The sequence below is a fragment of the Macaca fascicularis genome, chromosome 4 (assembly GCF_037993035.2).
Source record: "Macaca fascicularis isolate 582-1 chromosome 4, T2T-MFA8v1.1".
In the NCBI taxonomy this organism is placed as follows: Eukaryota; Metazoa; Chordata; class Mammalia; order Primates; family Cercopithecidae; genus Macaca; species Macaca fascicularis.
Window position 1 is genome coordinate 15726116 of NC_088378.1, and position 16001 is coordinate 15742116.

The 16001-nt window shown below is 43.6% G+C and overlaps 1 protein-coding gene across 14 annotated transcripts in view; it reads right to left on the minus strand.

The window, feature by feature from the left end:
- Positions 1-16001, minus strand: part of FYN (FYN proto-oncogene, Src family tyrosine kinase) — a 209773-nt gene that overhangs the window by 11077 nt on the left and 182695 nt on the right. For all 14 annotated transcript variants that reach the window (XM_074036906.1, XM_074036907.1, XM_065543229.2 and 11 more), the window contains one exon: positions 2478-2609. In XM_074036906.1, the coding sequence (XP_073893007.1) occupies positions 2478-2609 (132 nt within the window). The remainder of the gene's footprint in view (positions 1-2477; positions 2610-16001) is intronic.

Sequence of the window (16001 nt, forward strand, 5' to 3'; positions counted from 1 at the left end):
CAATGAGGACACAGTTCCCTGGTCACCACTGCCAACCAGCGAAGCCCCAACGCAGGCTCTCGGCCACCTTTCCAGCCACATCTCCAGGTGTGTCCCTGCACGTGGCATCTTCTCAGATTCATCCTGTGATCCCTGGAACTGTCCTCCCAGGCCTACGTGCCTTCCCACGTGCCAGACCTTGGGATGCTTTCCCACTTTCTGGGTTTGAGGAAACCCTGCTTGCCTTCCAAGGTCTGGCTTACTTGCCTTCCTTACACAGCCCCCTCTCTCCAGCACTCCTCCAGGGCTAGAGGCAGTTCTCACAGCCCACTGCAGACCAGCACTTGCTCACAGCTCTCTCTGCAGGAGCCGCTGGAGTTAGTTCTCACTTCAGACTCCTCTGCCATCCTCACAGGACTCGGCATGAAGAGTCCCTCTCAGACCTGCTGTGTGTGGATACCTGGATCAGGTGTCCCTGACCCCATTATCAGAATGAAGATCTAGGCCCCATAGTAGGTAAAGCCAAGTAATCCATCCCTTCAGGATGACTCCCTCTAATAATAAACCAGGAATAAAGAAGGCTGGTTTCTTCCTGGATTTGATGCATATTTTATCTATCTGACTGTAATGTCCACGAACACAGGGGCTAAATGTATTTACTTGCCCACTGTGCTGACAATGCCTAGCCTGAGGCAGGTACTAATCAAGGCTTGCTGAGAGTATGAAGGTCTTATTTGCAGTATTTCCTGGATAGAGGAAAATGCCTGGCACAGTTCACAGTGACTGAAGCTACGCTGAATGAATGAATCCTGGTCTAAGTGGTAAAATGAGGCCATTTTCTTTATGCTAAAAGCAAACCTGACAAAAGACTCCCTGAGAAACACGCACCTGCCTTCCTTCTCCCAGGCTCCCCCCACCCCCGCTCCACCCCTTTGTCTTGGTTTCTGTGTGAGATTCTGAGTAACAAAAAGCTGCTTTGTATTTACTGCAAGGGAAGGCTTCACAGCAACGCAAACAACATTAACCTTTCCTCCCTGACTGCATTTAACACACAGGGTGACTATAAACCTGGGGGGATCAGGAAGAAATCAGCTCAAAATTCAGACAAGAAATAAAGAAGAGACGCCTGCACATCTTCACCGTCCCAAGACCCACACATCTCCCGCTTTGAGAAGCGATTCGGAAACACCCACGCTATGCTCCATCCCCCAGGGCGGCCCTTTCTTCTGTGCTGGTTGGCGATTCCTGGAGTGTCTGCCCGTGTGTGCATGCCGGCAGCAGCAGTCACTGCAGCATCAACAAAACTGACTTACACCCGCATCTCTAAACGCCCAGTGCCGGCACTTCAGAGACCGGGAATTTGTCAATTTTGCCTCCATGTCAACCTGGCTCTCCTAGGAGTCTCAAGGCTACACCAACCCAGAATGAGATTATCTTGACGTGCCCCTCTCTGTGTTCTCTGAAGATGACCAGAAACAATCATAAAAAGGAACAAAGGGATTACAAATTAATCTGCCTTCGCTGGCTCCTCTGACTGCAAAGATATGATTACAAACCCAGAATTTGCAGGAGACCTAAATTCCTCATTAATCTTCACTATCGTTTCTATCACTGTTTTTTTTTTTCTTGTTTGTTTTTTTCCTTTAAGCTCCTTTCTTAGACAGAGAATGAGGGGGAGCTATGTTCTTTCTTCACTCAGCAGTAACTGAAAAATATGTCCTTAACATTTCAAAAAAGCAGATCGTCCCTGTGCTGTAACCACTAAAGCGTGGAGGTGAAATGGCATGGGTGTCCTTTATGTCACCATCTGTCGACGTTCATCAATTTAAGCATGGATAACCCAAACTCGTGCTTCCTTTGGAAAGCATCAATCTGATAATCCAGAAACATTCCAGAGTCTAAGAATTTCCGATTTCTTTACATTAGACTTGCTTTGCTATCACATGTTTTGACTGTTCAGCAACAGGCAGTGAGTGGCTCTAAATTGCACTTCGCATGTGCCTCTGCTCTCTTTGGCCATCTGGAGCTGGGTCCTGCGGGGAGAACAGGTCCTGGCATGTTCCTCCCAGGCTCACTCCATGGGTCAGTGCTACAGTGTAATCAAAAAGCAGTGGGGCTTTTCTCCTTCTCTTTCCCAGACATGTCCGCAAACTCCATTTGGGCAGAGGCACTGCCAGTGACATTTCTGCTCTGAGAACCACAGACACATACTCCTACTGAGACAGGAGGGATTCTATGAACTGGAAGGGGACTGAAGCATTTAGACCAGCTGCTACTTACATTAATCCTGACACACAGTTCATGGTGGCTGCTTGTCTACATACATGGTGGCTCCCAGTTCTGCTTTTCTCTGGCTGAATACCTGGCCGTGTTCTTCAAACTCAAGCTCAGCAGAAAGCTGAGGATGGGGCTTAGAAAGCAAAGTGGATGAAGTTTCCCCAAATGGTGTCAAAAAAGCCTCCAATCCCAGGCCCACGTCTGCGAGGCCCTGCTCTTACCTGGGTATGGCACTCTTCCTTTGGTGACCAGCTCTGTGAGTAAGATTCCAAAAGACCACACGTCAGACTTGATTGTGAACCTCCCGTACAGGGCTGCCTCGGGGGCCGTCCACTTGATGGGGAATTTTGCACCTGCAGAACGAACACCTGGTTATTCATCAGGCAGAGGGTGCTGCACTGGGCATGGGGTGTGCGAGGGAAAGGCACGTGCAAAAACTACTTTCATGAGAGCAGGTTTAGAGGGGAGGACAGAAAGGAGGTGAAGCAGGAATGGGCTGGGATTGGGAAGATGTAGGGTCTGGTCTTGGCTGTGTGACCCTAAGGAATCCAGCTCAAAGCACCTTAATACCTCAATAAAGGGGGGAAGAAGCCCTGGTTTCTTGTGATTTAGGAAACTTATATATATATTTAACTTTGAAATAATGCTATGTTTTAATACACACAGACAGGATTTAGTCATAATGCTGCTCTCATGAGTCCTCTGGTATGTAAGATTGTGTGGTCTCACCAGGTACACAAAACCAGATGAAGACACAGAGCGGCTCCCAGGGTGGGGACAACTGGATGCAGCCCATGTGTTCTGCTGAAATGGGTTAGATTTCCCAAAGGCCTCCCACACCCACAGCAGGGAAAGGAATCTGCCTCCAGCTCCTTCTCTCTCCACATTTGCTGTCTTTCCTCCATTCTTTCTCCCTGTAGCGGCCATCTTTACTCCTGGGATACTTTTTTCTTCTATACTGTAAGATCACTTTCTTACCACCTTTTCTTCCACCATCCAGAAAGAGTACTATTTAATGTTTGTTTTTTAAAGAGCAGTTTTGCCTCCATGACTGTCTTATGAGTCTCTGACTTTTCAAGACCAAGGTGCAAATTCATGTCAGTCAGTGGAGTAATTTTTATTCAAAAATTTAACTGATCATTAAAATAATCTTCTCTCTAAACCAAAAGGAAGGGTGTGGTCCACCTTGCTTTCTACAAGCTTGATGTGTGTGCAGGGAATTAAAAGGGATTCAGGCCAGGTGCAGTGGCTCACGCCTGTAATGCCGGCACCTTAGGAGGCAGAGGCGGGCCAATCATTTGAGGTCAGGAGTTCGAGACCAGCCTGGCCAACATGGTGAAACCTTGTCTCTACTAAAAATGCAAAAATTAGCCAGGTGTGGTGGCACGAGCCTGTAGTCCCAGCTACCCAGGAGGCTGAGGCAGGAGAATCACTTGAACCCCGGAGGCAGAGGTTGAAGTGAACCGAGATCACGCCACTGCACTCCAGCCTAGGTGACAGAGCAACAGTCTGTCTCAGAAAAAAATAAAATAAAATAAAATAAAAGGGATTTAGCAGCTTGTGCTCTCAAACATTTATAAAGCAATTATAAAGCAGTTCCAGGTATTTTACTGAACAAACTAAAAGAAAAACACAAGGAATTTTTATTACTTATGGAAACACAACTACATGTTTAAAGCATGTTCATTTTACTTAAGGAGCTCCTAAAAATCATACAAAGGCTGACAAAATCAGAATGTTTCATACAATCTTCTATAAAAAGTCATTATGTACAAAAGTGGCAAATGATTAAAATATTTAAATTGGCACAGTTTTAATAGCCAGAGGTATGATAAATTACAGCAATTAGACTTTTGTCTTAAATATAGCATATGATAACATCTTTAGTAAATCTACCCTGGCATTTTCAGGCAATATAATTTTCCTCTCCATCTCTCATGTGTCTGTGTGAAATGAAATGAAAAAAAAAAATTCTACTATTTCATTATGAGGCATCTCACATTAACACTGGAGCAGAAAAGTTATTCTATAGTTTTCCTTTTATGCATAGAGTTATTTTTAATTAGTTATGTTTCTCAGGCATAATTATTTATATCTTTCCTTACGTGCTAGATGATTCCACATAAGACCTGGTATTCTCTGAATAGTCGTTTTGTTTTTAAAGTTTCTTTCAAAGCATTCTTCTCACACTTCCTATCCTTGAGTATTCTGTTCACGCAGCTTTGGACTCTGAGCCACTGGGATTAATGTGATAGATTTTCTTCAGTGTTGAGAGCAGACTGTGCCCTGGACCAAACCTCAGCTGGAGTTCTCTTACTTCAGAGAATTAAAGGTATACTACATTCATTCCTATTTAAACCATCTCTTGAGCCAAATGGCTTGGAAATCTCTGACCGTCTCTGAAGTAAATGGAACATTTTTCTCTGCTGTGCAGACAAATCCTGTAAATAAAATGACAACCAAAGGAGTTGTTTTTCCCCTTCTTTGAATCACTTGACATTGGCGAAGGTGTGTGTGTTGCTGAAAGCGACTATTTAAAATCTGGATACAGTCATGTTAGATTTTCCAAGTGATTTCATAATTTCAGATTAAAAAAACAACGGCAATATCAGCCAGTTGCATTAGTCCGCTTTATTGTTTTCTCATTGTATAATCTACAATAAGGATTATAATATATAAACCTTCAAAAAATGTTAAAACAAAGGCTGCAAAATGTAAGGAATCTTTGAAAGGAAGTCATTTGTAGATATGTGGTCTGACTACTAAGCTTACTTAAATTTGTTTTGTGTTAATTTTCTTTCTAAGACAAGCAATATATTTATACCAAACAATGTATTTATAATGTATTTGGAGGAATAAAAAATAATGTATTTGTCCAACTTCTCCTGCTTCTTCTCTGTCTTAAAATAGCAGTCACTTTAGACAAAATAAGCTTCTTTATAGATAACTCATTTTCCTTTTCAAGGAAGACAAAAGGTTAAATCAAAGCAGCAATAAGGTATTAATGATTAACTGCGGTTTCTACTGAAAAGAGCTAATCCCTGCTTCCTCTTCCACACATCTCATTACTTCTGTTTCCCCTTATCCTGGCTTCCCATCTCCTGAGGGTACAAAGCTATTGGCCCTAAAATGCAGCTGTAAATGTGGAGGAGTTAACTGGGGATTTTTGGCAGGTGTCTTTACAACTAACCGTGCAGGTTGCACAGTGTAAAACCCCAGTCTATGAAAGCAGCATCCCTAAGGTTGTGTAGTACATAACCTATACAATCCCACAGGTGTCCCTGCTGCAGGGCTGCTGCAGTGGGCTCCGTAAGTTAGGAGACTTCAGACACCTTGAAGGAAGGATCTCCTGGGTGTAAATGTTGTCTTTCCCTTGAAAGTAAAGTTCTGACAGGCAAAAAGTCAGAATCAAAGTGGTCTTCTAAGTAGTATGGACTTACAGAACAATGGAGAAAACATCAGAACTGCAATGCAGTTAACTTGGTATTGTTATGTAACTAGCTGATTCACTCTTTGAAATTCTTCTGCTTGGGAGCAGGATTTAGATATGAAAACAGTTTTCTCCCCTTCGCATTTTATTTAGAGGGAACAGAGCAAACTATACAGGTAATGATCATCTATGCCACTGTTATCTTGAGCTTTACTGTAACACTTAGTGTGTCTGTTCCATGTTTACATGAATTCAAAAAAAGAAGTGACCACTCTGTCATTTCTTACTGAATTAGCTTAACAGTTTAGGATTCTTTAGGATTCTTTTAAGCCAATACACAAAGGCCATAATATGTGTGCGTGTGTGTGTGGTGTGTGCACTTGGAAGCATCTTTTCCACTGAATGTTTTCCAGGTACTATTTGCAAATATTACCAAACTCCCAAGCCATTGCTGAAACCTTGACTTGTCATGGTGAAAACTTGACAACCTGGTGTTGTCACTGGGGCCCATGTCCTAGAACTTCCACGTAAGAGGATCTTTGTAGCTTAGTCATTTAACTCCCAGGAACATATATAAGACCAGTTAGCCTTAGGCTGAATCATTCCTGTGATGAATAAATACGTCGATATTTTAAATGACTTCTGATATACAGCTCAATCCTATTTCTCTGAATTCTGTTGAGAAACAAAATGAGTGATCACAAACTCTGTGTAACATCAGGGGTCTTATTCACTCCCGTGGCTCCAATGACTATCTTGAACCCAATGATGCCTGCATTTATATCACCAGATGGGACCTCTCTCTTGAGTCCTTGACTTGCATAACCAGTTTCCCTCTCAATTGTCTCTCCATCATCACAATGGATTTCTCTCTAATGGATGTCTCTCCATCATCACAATGGAGAGACAATTGAGAAGGAAATTGGTTATACAAGTCAGTGCCCCTCAAATGCAATATCCAAAATTTATCTTCCCCACAATTTGGCTTCTCAATCCTTGGTGACTTTGTAAACCACCCAGTTGGTGATAACAGAATCCTGAGAATCATCCTTGCCTGGACACTCTATTTTTCATTATTGTGCACTCGGATCCCAGCACAGGGCCCCTACTGAAGGAGGTCAATACATCTTTACTGAATGATCTCTGTGCCCTCATGGGCTTTGTCCATGCCCGTGTCAGGTCCATTACATCCTGACCATTTCATACTCTTGAATTCACTACCCTTCCTCTAGTCCTCACTTGCTCAGCATGCCCACCCTGGGTTTCTACAGTAGCCTTCTAATATAATCCATATACATAATCTGGTACCTACCTACTTCCCCAGCTGCTTCTTATCATCCCAGATGTGTTCTCCTCTGCTCCCCTCCTCTCTCCTCTACAACCTCTCCACTGCCCTTCTTTGACTGCTTTGCAAATGCCAGGCTCCTACCTGCTTCAGGGACAGGCTATTTCCTTTGTCAAAAGTCCTTACCCCATTGCTAATTCTTACTCCTCTTTTGCTCCTAGCCAAAGAATTACTTGCACAGGGAACCTTTGCCTGATCACTAAAGACTGGGGTAGGTTTCCTACTTCTATGCTGCCAGAGCACCTCCCTCTTTGTAGTTGTCACTATTTTTTTTCAGTAAATATTGCCTAATAAAGCTGTTATTATTAAAGTGCAATGAATGCATGAATTGTCTGAAGGCTGTCTCTGTCCACAGATACATACTGTGCTTGAGTGCTGGAGCATATCTTCCCGGATGGCCAGCACATCTCCAGTACTGAGTACAGTGTCTGGTGCAGAGAAAGCACTTGATAAACAGGTGCTGAATGAATGAATGAGTAGCTGGACAGCCCTTCCCTTTTTGGCTGAATAACCACAGTTCCTTACAGAGCATATTATCAGTTCCCTGCCCTCTGGTGAGTCCTCTACTTGTCCTTGGTGACAGCACCAGGGCCACTGTCTGGATGCCCTTTTAAGAGTCTAACAATTGCGAATTGAAATGGAAAAGCAATAGCCACACACTAATGAAACTTAAAACACCTGGAGAACCCTGCATTTTCACTGCCAAAGGAAGTGTGTTCAGATCCCCTTTGGGTCGGAGTGAATGTATCTGAGTGAGGGAGCCCCACATTTTATTCTCTGAGGACAAGGGGGCCTAGTTCACTGGGGCTGCAGCTGGGGATGAGGGTGGTTAGTTACATCAGCAGAAAGACAAGGTGGCAAGGGGCCTTGGGAGAGTTGACAGTGAAACAAAGTGGAAAATCCTTAATAGACTGGATTAAGAATAAATTCTTAATAGACTGGGATGAATGCAAGTGACTAGACATCAACCATTTCGACCTCACTGAGCCCTGGTCTTCCTCATTTAAAGTAAAGTCAATAATCATCCATGCTTCAGGCAAGAGAAAGGAGAGGGCTGTGGATTTATTCAGTTATCAAAGTTTGTCCACAGATATAACACAAACACCCACCACTGCTGGGCTGGCTTGTTCTCTCTTTTTCCTACCACCAGTATTTCTGGAGTGTTCCCCAGTGCCCGGCACTGCACTTGGTACCAGGAGGATGAAAGTGAATGCAGTCTCTGGCAGTCATGGAGCTAGAAGCTTAGTTTGAGGGAGATAAAATAAATGAATGGCTTTTACATATGTCAACTACAATAAAGTGCTATGGAGAATAATAAGATGGAGTACAAGGACAGATTTTGTGGGACTCTGTAAGCTGCACTAGGATTCTGGATTCCATCCTAAGCGCAGAAAGTCACTGGGCTGTGAGCAGAAGTGCGATGACTTCCCATATCGTTCTTTTCCCTTGTCTTTTAAAACATGGAGGATAACACATCATTACCTTGAGAATGATTTATGATGAGACAGAATGGGAAAAGTGTTTTGACTTTTCAAAACTCTTCAAAAGCATCATGACATTTCAAGGCCCATGGGTGTCTATCAGCAATTAGCAATTGGGTAGATGATGCTTCCATTGTCACTTCTGTCATGTTTACTTAACGAGTGGCTCTGGGTGCATTTGTACTATTTTAGCACACTTCTCACATTTGAATAATACCAATAATCTTGGCAACAAAGCAGTAAAACTTAGCATAATCCAACCTGCAAAGCTCAAACATTTATATGAGAAATGCATGAATTATTTTTCTGAGTTTATTCTTCCCCATGTTCTTCCTTTCTTTCCAAGCATTTTGCTTGTCTCCCCTGTGGGCTCTTCTTGCTTGGATTTACTCAAGTAAGCTTCCTGCCTCTCCTGAGTAGCTAGGACTATAGGTGTGCACCACCATGCCTGGCTAATTTTTACTTTACTTTAATTATTATTATTATTTTTTTGAGACAGAGTCTCGCTCTGTTGCCCAGGCTGGAGTGCAGTGGTGCGATCTCAACTCACTGCAACCTCCACCTCACAGATACAAGCAATTCACCTGTCTCAGCTTCCTGAGTAGCTGGGACTATAGGTGCACACCACCATGCCCGGCTAAGTTTTGTACTTTTAGTAGAGATGGGGTTTCACCATATTGGTCAGGCTAGTCTCGAACTCCTGACCTCAGGTGATCCACCCACCTCGGCCTCCCAAAGTGCTGGAATTACAGGCATGAGCCACTGCGCCCAGTCTAATTTTATGTTTTGTAGAGATGGGATCTTGCTATGTTGCCTGGGCTAGTCCTGAACTCCTGGGCTCAAGGGGTTGTCCTGCCTTGGTCTCCCAAAGTGCTGGGACTACAGGTGCGAGCCACTGTGCCTGACCTAACTTGGTCCTTGCTACCCCAAACACAATTAATCTAGTTCAGTTTGCTTTACTATATCCTGTGTCCTGCACTTAGCATGCTCACACTTGTTTCTTTTACATTGGCTTTGGAAATGCTCTCTTTCCCTTCACCTGCTTAGCTAAAGCCTACTCAGCTCCAGTCCCACCTCCTTCATGAAATCACCTGTGATTACTCCAGCCTTCACTAATCTCTCCAATGCACCTCGCGCCTAGTGCTGGAAACAACAGTTTAATGCTTGATAATAGCAGCTACCACAATAGCTAAACATACACTGAGCGCTTGCTAAGAGTCAGGCATGCAAAGCACTGCGCACATGAGGTGGATACCAGGAATAGTCTTGTTCTACAGATGAGAAAATGGAACATGGACAGGAAAGGAATGTGCCAAACAAAGAACACGTGTAGATGGCAGAACTGGGATTTGAACCAAAGGCGCCAGAGCCTGACTGCATAAACGCTATACACTGTTCCACCATGTCCATGTCTCCTCTGTGTCCTTTTACTAGTTCTTTCGTAAGTTATTTAAAAAATCTCCTTCAATAGAATGCAAATCCACTGAGGTTGGAGACACATATTTCTTCATAGCAACTTGCCTAAGGCTGGTTAAACAGCAGTAAATGCTCTAACTAGCTAAAGGGTCCAGCCAGGCAGTAAGTTATCTGACACCCTGACGGTCAAAGTCATTCTTTTCCTTTACACAGACTTAATCAAACTAAACACAAAGAGTAACAATAGAGTGGTGTAATAAACTAATAATTTTCTTCACTCTTAAAAGTTATAGGAATAAAATCTTCCTTTCATACGACAGCACAGCCTGAGTGATGCTCTCGGTTTTTCAGTGCCAACAGGATGACTGCCCAAAGTCATTATGTCAGGATGGCCCATCCCAAGCCCCAGACCACATTCCAGTTAATGAAGTCCCTCTATCCCTAGTGGCCAGGTAATCTGTTTTTCACTTCTGCCTCAAATAGAAACAGTCTTACTTGACTCAGTTACTTCCTGTTCTTTATGTGTTTTCATACATTAAGATGATGGCACAGGCATTTCAAATGCTCCAGTGAAGACTGCAGATACTTTTGCTGCCAAATCACCTCCTGCAGTAAGAGTACATAAGCCGGTCAGGAAACGAGGAGTGGATGCTCTTCAGTGACAATGCAAAGCAGTCCCACTGTGGGCTGAGCTGGGATTGAGTAGTCACTTGTGGAAGGACCAGTATGATCACATAGGAAAGGAGCTTCCGAGTCAGGCATCCCTGTGCTTGCACACTGGATTTGCTGGTTGATCATTTAAAATGTCCCTAAGTCTCAGTTTCCTTGTCTATAAACTGGGGATGATAACCTCCTAAGGTTGTGGTGAGAAGAATCGTTGATGTAAAAGGCTCAGCACAGCATCTGGCACCTGGTAATAGCTAAATAAATGCCAGCTGTTACTTTATTCAGATAGTAAAGGCCTAAAGTCACTGAGTTGCACTGGCAAATGCCATCAGCAATGCCAAAGCTCTCCAAACATCAGAAGAGGAAAAGAAGATAAAAAAAACCCTCATCAAAACACTCATCAACCAATCAGTGAGAATCTTCCGAGGGTCCACGATGTCCCCAGCACCCTGTGAGGCGCTTCTGGGAAAACCAAGCACAGGTTGCCTCCACCCTTGGGGTTTCTAGGCAGCCAGGGAGACAGAGCTCACAGGCAAATCCAACAGATAATTAAATGGTGGCACTGCCTTTAGGAAGAAGAGGGCTCAGCAGAGAGAGGAAAAGAGAACATGAGCAGGAGATGAGGGCTTCAGGGAGAGGTAGCCGCACTGAAATGATGCATGACCCATGGCTTTCCCTGCGGCAGGGAGGGTCAGGGCAGGGGCCAGGACAGACCTGGGTGGGCCCAGCTCACGTCACCGGAGAGCTGAACTGCCAAGTCTCTCTCTCTTTTATTTTTCCTGGTGACCAGGCCATCCATAGTCTCAGAGAACATCCCCTCTGGCTAAAAAACTAGGTCAAGGTGGAGAAAGTGAAGTCAGTATTGAATAAAAGAAGCCAAATCCTTCCTACAGAGAATCTGAGCTGTGCCCTAATAGCATTTTCAAGGAGGAAACCCATTACTTTCAACAACAGACACTGCTTTTCTGAACCAAAGAGCCACCCAGAGCCCTTTTTAATTATAAAGCCACTAACTCTGAAAATTATTATATCCAATATTTAATAGTATGCAATACTTCAACTTGAAAGTTACTCCGGGTAATAAAAGAAAAGAAATCACAAACAATGCCAATAACAGAAATTTGGTTTACAGGAGGGAGAGGTGACAAGGCGGTACCAGGACAGGATATCCTGTGAAAGAAGCAAAATCAAAGCTGACCTGACCTGGAACTTTGTGGTTACTTAAACAAAACAATGATTTCAAACTCAATGAAACTTGGCAAAGCAAAACTCAGAATTTTCACACTAGGCCAAGGGAATGACTTTCAGATTTCCCAAATGCTTCTGAAGTAATACAACTGGGTGTTTTCCAGTTATCTCTGGTGACGCATTCTGTTGAAACTTCTACTTCAAGTTCATAAGGTTTTAGCATCATGCTTTAAAAAAAAAATGAAAAGTAAATGTTACAATGGGTTAAGATTACATTCCATCTGAAATTTCAAAATGTTGAGCAAGGAGTTTGAGAAGGAGGGAGATTGGGAGGAAGGAGGAATTCTGTCCCACCAGGGTTGCGAGTGGAGAAGGGACAAGTTAGGCCAAGGAGGACAAGAACCAAGGAGTGGAAGGTGGGCCTGAACATATTGCAAAGATAAGGTTGATTAACTAGGCACAGATCCAAAGTCTAATTGAGTGGAATCCATGGAAAGAATATTCAGGCTGATTGGGGTGAGCAAAGTTCCAAGAGAGCCCAGAGTTCAAGACTGGACAGAGAAGAGATAGAAGGTCTATCAGTGGGTAATAAAAATCGAACCCAGGACAACTAGAGGACAGAGGGGAGTAGACTCATCTACCAGGGAGAATGCAGGGGCTAGGCTGGACTCTAGGTATTAATCCTGGGGTTTTGCAGTTGGGGAATGATAGGCAGGATAAATTGTGGAAGGGCATTTGATCCAGACACGGAGGCTACCAGAAGGTAAACTGTGACATTCCTTCCAAATATCCCTAGAGGAGCCAGGAAGTAAAGGGAGGAAATTCTGGGCTGCTTGTCATTCTCCATCACCTCCCTTGCAATGGTGACCAATGACAAACCCACTCTAACTCATGGGGGCAATGCAAAAGTAGAGAATAAAATTAATGGGCATCTCCTGAAATCATGGGTATTTGGTCCTTTTAAGAAGGAAATCTGAGAACCATCAAAGGGACTCTCCTTGGAGTACAGACTGTGTTATGTAGGCTTATTGAAGTGGTTATCTTGGGTGGGACTGAAGAAAAGAGGAGCCCTGCTTGCTGTTCCAGAATACTGAGGCTCTGAATAATTCCAATTATCCTTCCAGTTTTCCAAGAGCCAGAAAGGAAGCAATATCAGAATAAAAATTCTGTAACTTGATTACCTCTGCAAAGAGAAAACAAAACAAAACCAACAGAATAAAAATTCTGATTCACAGCTTCAACAGGATAAACACTGTGTTTGTGGACTTTCAATCCAGAGCAAAAGACAAGGGCTTTGTAACCATCTGCACACTGCTGCCCAGGGTGGTGAGAGGAACTCACCTGAGTGATCAATGGATGTGTGGGATGTAGTTCAATATAGAAATGATGCCAAGAATCCAGCCACCCCCAGAAGGGGCAGAGGGCCCGCGTCAGTCTGACTTCCTGCCACATGGCGAGCTAGGCTGCACGGGCAGCACTGGGTTTGGGGATGCTGTGTGGGAACAGGTGGAGGTCATGGAGTTTGATTGGGAGCTCAGAAGGTATCAAAGGATAAGAGGATATACAGAAGACAAGTGCCACTTTGGGGTGGCTTTTTCAAACCGTTCCCCCTTTCAATCTGGCACAGTGTGCCAATAGGGGAGCCACCCTGGGGACAGCAGAGCAATGCCACTGAGCCCCTCCTTTGGCCGGAAGAAATGATGCTTCAGAACCTGGCGCAGTTTTCAGACGTACTGCGTGTCTGTGATTACCCCGATGATGAAAATGCGGGAGTTCCTTTTGCCAGCAAGGCAAGACAAGGAAGCCAAATGACATTTTTGATGTTTGATGGCAATCTGCAGTTCCTATTTACACACTTTAAAATCACAGAGGGTGACCATCTGCTTCCTTCTTGATGATTACTAAGAAACGTGGGCTGCACAGACTGAGGACTTGCTCTTGACCATTCATAAACCACCACCAAAAGGCTCTGCCCAAAACAGCACAAAGGAGAAAGAGATGCTCACACAGAATATACAATGGGACTGACCGGCACAGATAAAGGGAAAGGTGTGCAAAAAAGCTGGGCTTGAGGTGACCACTGCTTACCTCCAGTCCATCTGTATCCTCTGGGCAGAGTCAGAGCTGCCCAAGGGTGGGAATGAAAGAAATTGGTCCCATCTCCGACCTGAAACAGTTTTAATCTTTAAAGAGAGACTGTAGTAGGAAAGGGTGATTTAGAGTCCCTTTTCTTTTAATTTTAATCTTTGGCTTTCAACACACCCTTTCCTGGAGGAAAATGGATGCGGTCTACAATTCATCTCCATTTCCCTGCCAATTTGACCTGCTCCCCCTAACTATTAATCTGGGCCCCGAAGCTCCACGGTGGCTCAGCAGATAAACAAAGCAGTCCCTCCCAGAAACGAGGTGGAAGCTCAGAGCTTGAAGCGACAGAATACAAATGAAGGAGCTTTTCTGCTTAGTGACTGAAGTGTACCAAACTCGGATCCGGGAAGCTTGATTACAAGCAGCATGGTTCAGGCATGCGACTCAGCTCAGCGGGAAAGCCGTGTCTGACCTCGGAGGGCAGGGCATTCTGTCGGGCAAGTCCCCTGGGGTCTCTCCCTAGACAGCCCTCAGGATGACAGACTCTCAGTGTGGGCTGGGGAGTCGGGGGTTGGCGTGGTCATTTGATGGCGGCACCACTGAGTTGGGAACACACTAGTCGGTGCTTAAGACAATGGCTTGCATTTTAAAGGGTTTGCTTTTCATCAAAGGACGGTTTGCTTCTCTAGCATGGGAAGAATTAGATTAAATTCAATAATTAAAAAGGTTTTTTTTTTTTTTTTTCCTTCCCTCTCCTGATATTTGCTGTTCAGGTCACAGCACACTGTGCGGGAATGGCAATGCTGTTGTTGACACAGAGGACAAGAAATTCATGTGTTGACGGGGGCAGAGGGAGGGCATCTCATGGCGAGATCAGCCTTGATCTGCCACCGGATTACAGGGACCTCAGAAGCGGCTGATTAATAATTCCGCAGGAGCCCTTGAGCTGGAAAGCTGGCGCTCTGAGTCTAATAATCCCCAGTCGTAATACAAAGGAAGGACAGGAATTGAATTCACAGTTCTGGATTGTGAAATTCGAAATTCGAAAGAAACAGGGATCCACTTCTTTCTGAGTGTGTTTTTCAACCTAGCTGCCTGCTTGCTTGTGTTAAATGGCTACTGTGCTTTTTGAATCTAAAATCTGATTATATTTAATTAGTATAGGCATCTGGGATTTCTAATACACAAAGAGTTATTAAAGTAACAAATCTTTCTAAAATATGTTTTCTATGAAAGAATGTGTTAATTTATGCGGTAACAATTTTTTAACATGAAATAATTAACATGAAAACTGCAACAATTAGTAATTCTTCGTTGTCTAATTTATACTTGAATTTTCCTCCAGACAATAATCTATTCAATTTAAACCCCCAATACTGGGAGCATTTGAACAGACACATTTTTCTTCTTCTATTTAATACATAAGCCTAAACTTACAGCAGTCATATACAAAGACCCGAATGTTCCTATTTTTATATATATTCCAAAGATCCAAAGATTATGTTTCCTTGACATTTGTTTCATTAATTTTGAACTTAAAAACAAACCAACCAAAACCATACAGCAGCCCCAGTTCCTGTCCTTCGTGAGGATTCAAATCAGGAGAAAGGGCGATAGAGGCAGAGCCTCCATGTGGAAGCAGCCCCGATGGGAGAGATCAGGAAAACCCAAAGTGGGGTGTGTGTGTGTGTGTGTGTGTATGTGACAGTGAGAAACACAACTATTAGCATCCATTGGACCAATAATATTATAATAATATCACTATTACTACTATTGCCAGCTACCACGATCAGCTCAGTGTTGGCTTTGTGCCAACTGCTTTATGGTTATTCGCAGGGAAGCCATACAACAATTCTATGATATAGAAACTATTATTATCCCTGTTTTAAGAGGAGGAAATAAAAGCTCAGAGAGGTTAAGCAACTTGTTCAAGGTCTCACAGTGAATTAGCAGCAATGCTAGGTTTTATACCAAGACACTTTGATTTCATGGGTCATGCTCTTAACCAATCCAGGCCCTGCCATCTTTGGGAGGGGACTGAGGTGTACATGTGAAGAAGAAAAGAGGTCAAGCTATAAAAAGAAGAAGAAGAAGAAGAAAAAATCTAAAATAGAACAAAACAAAAAAACACCAA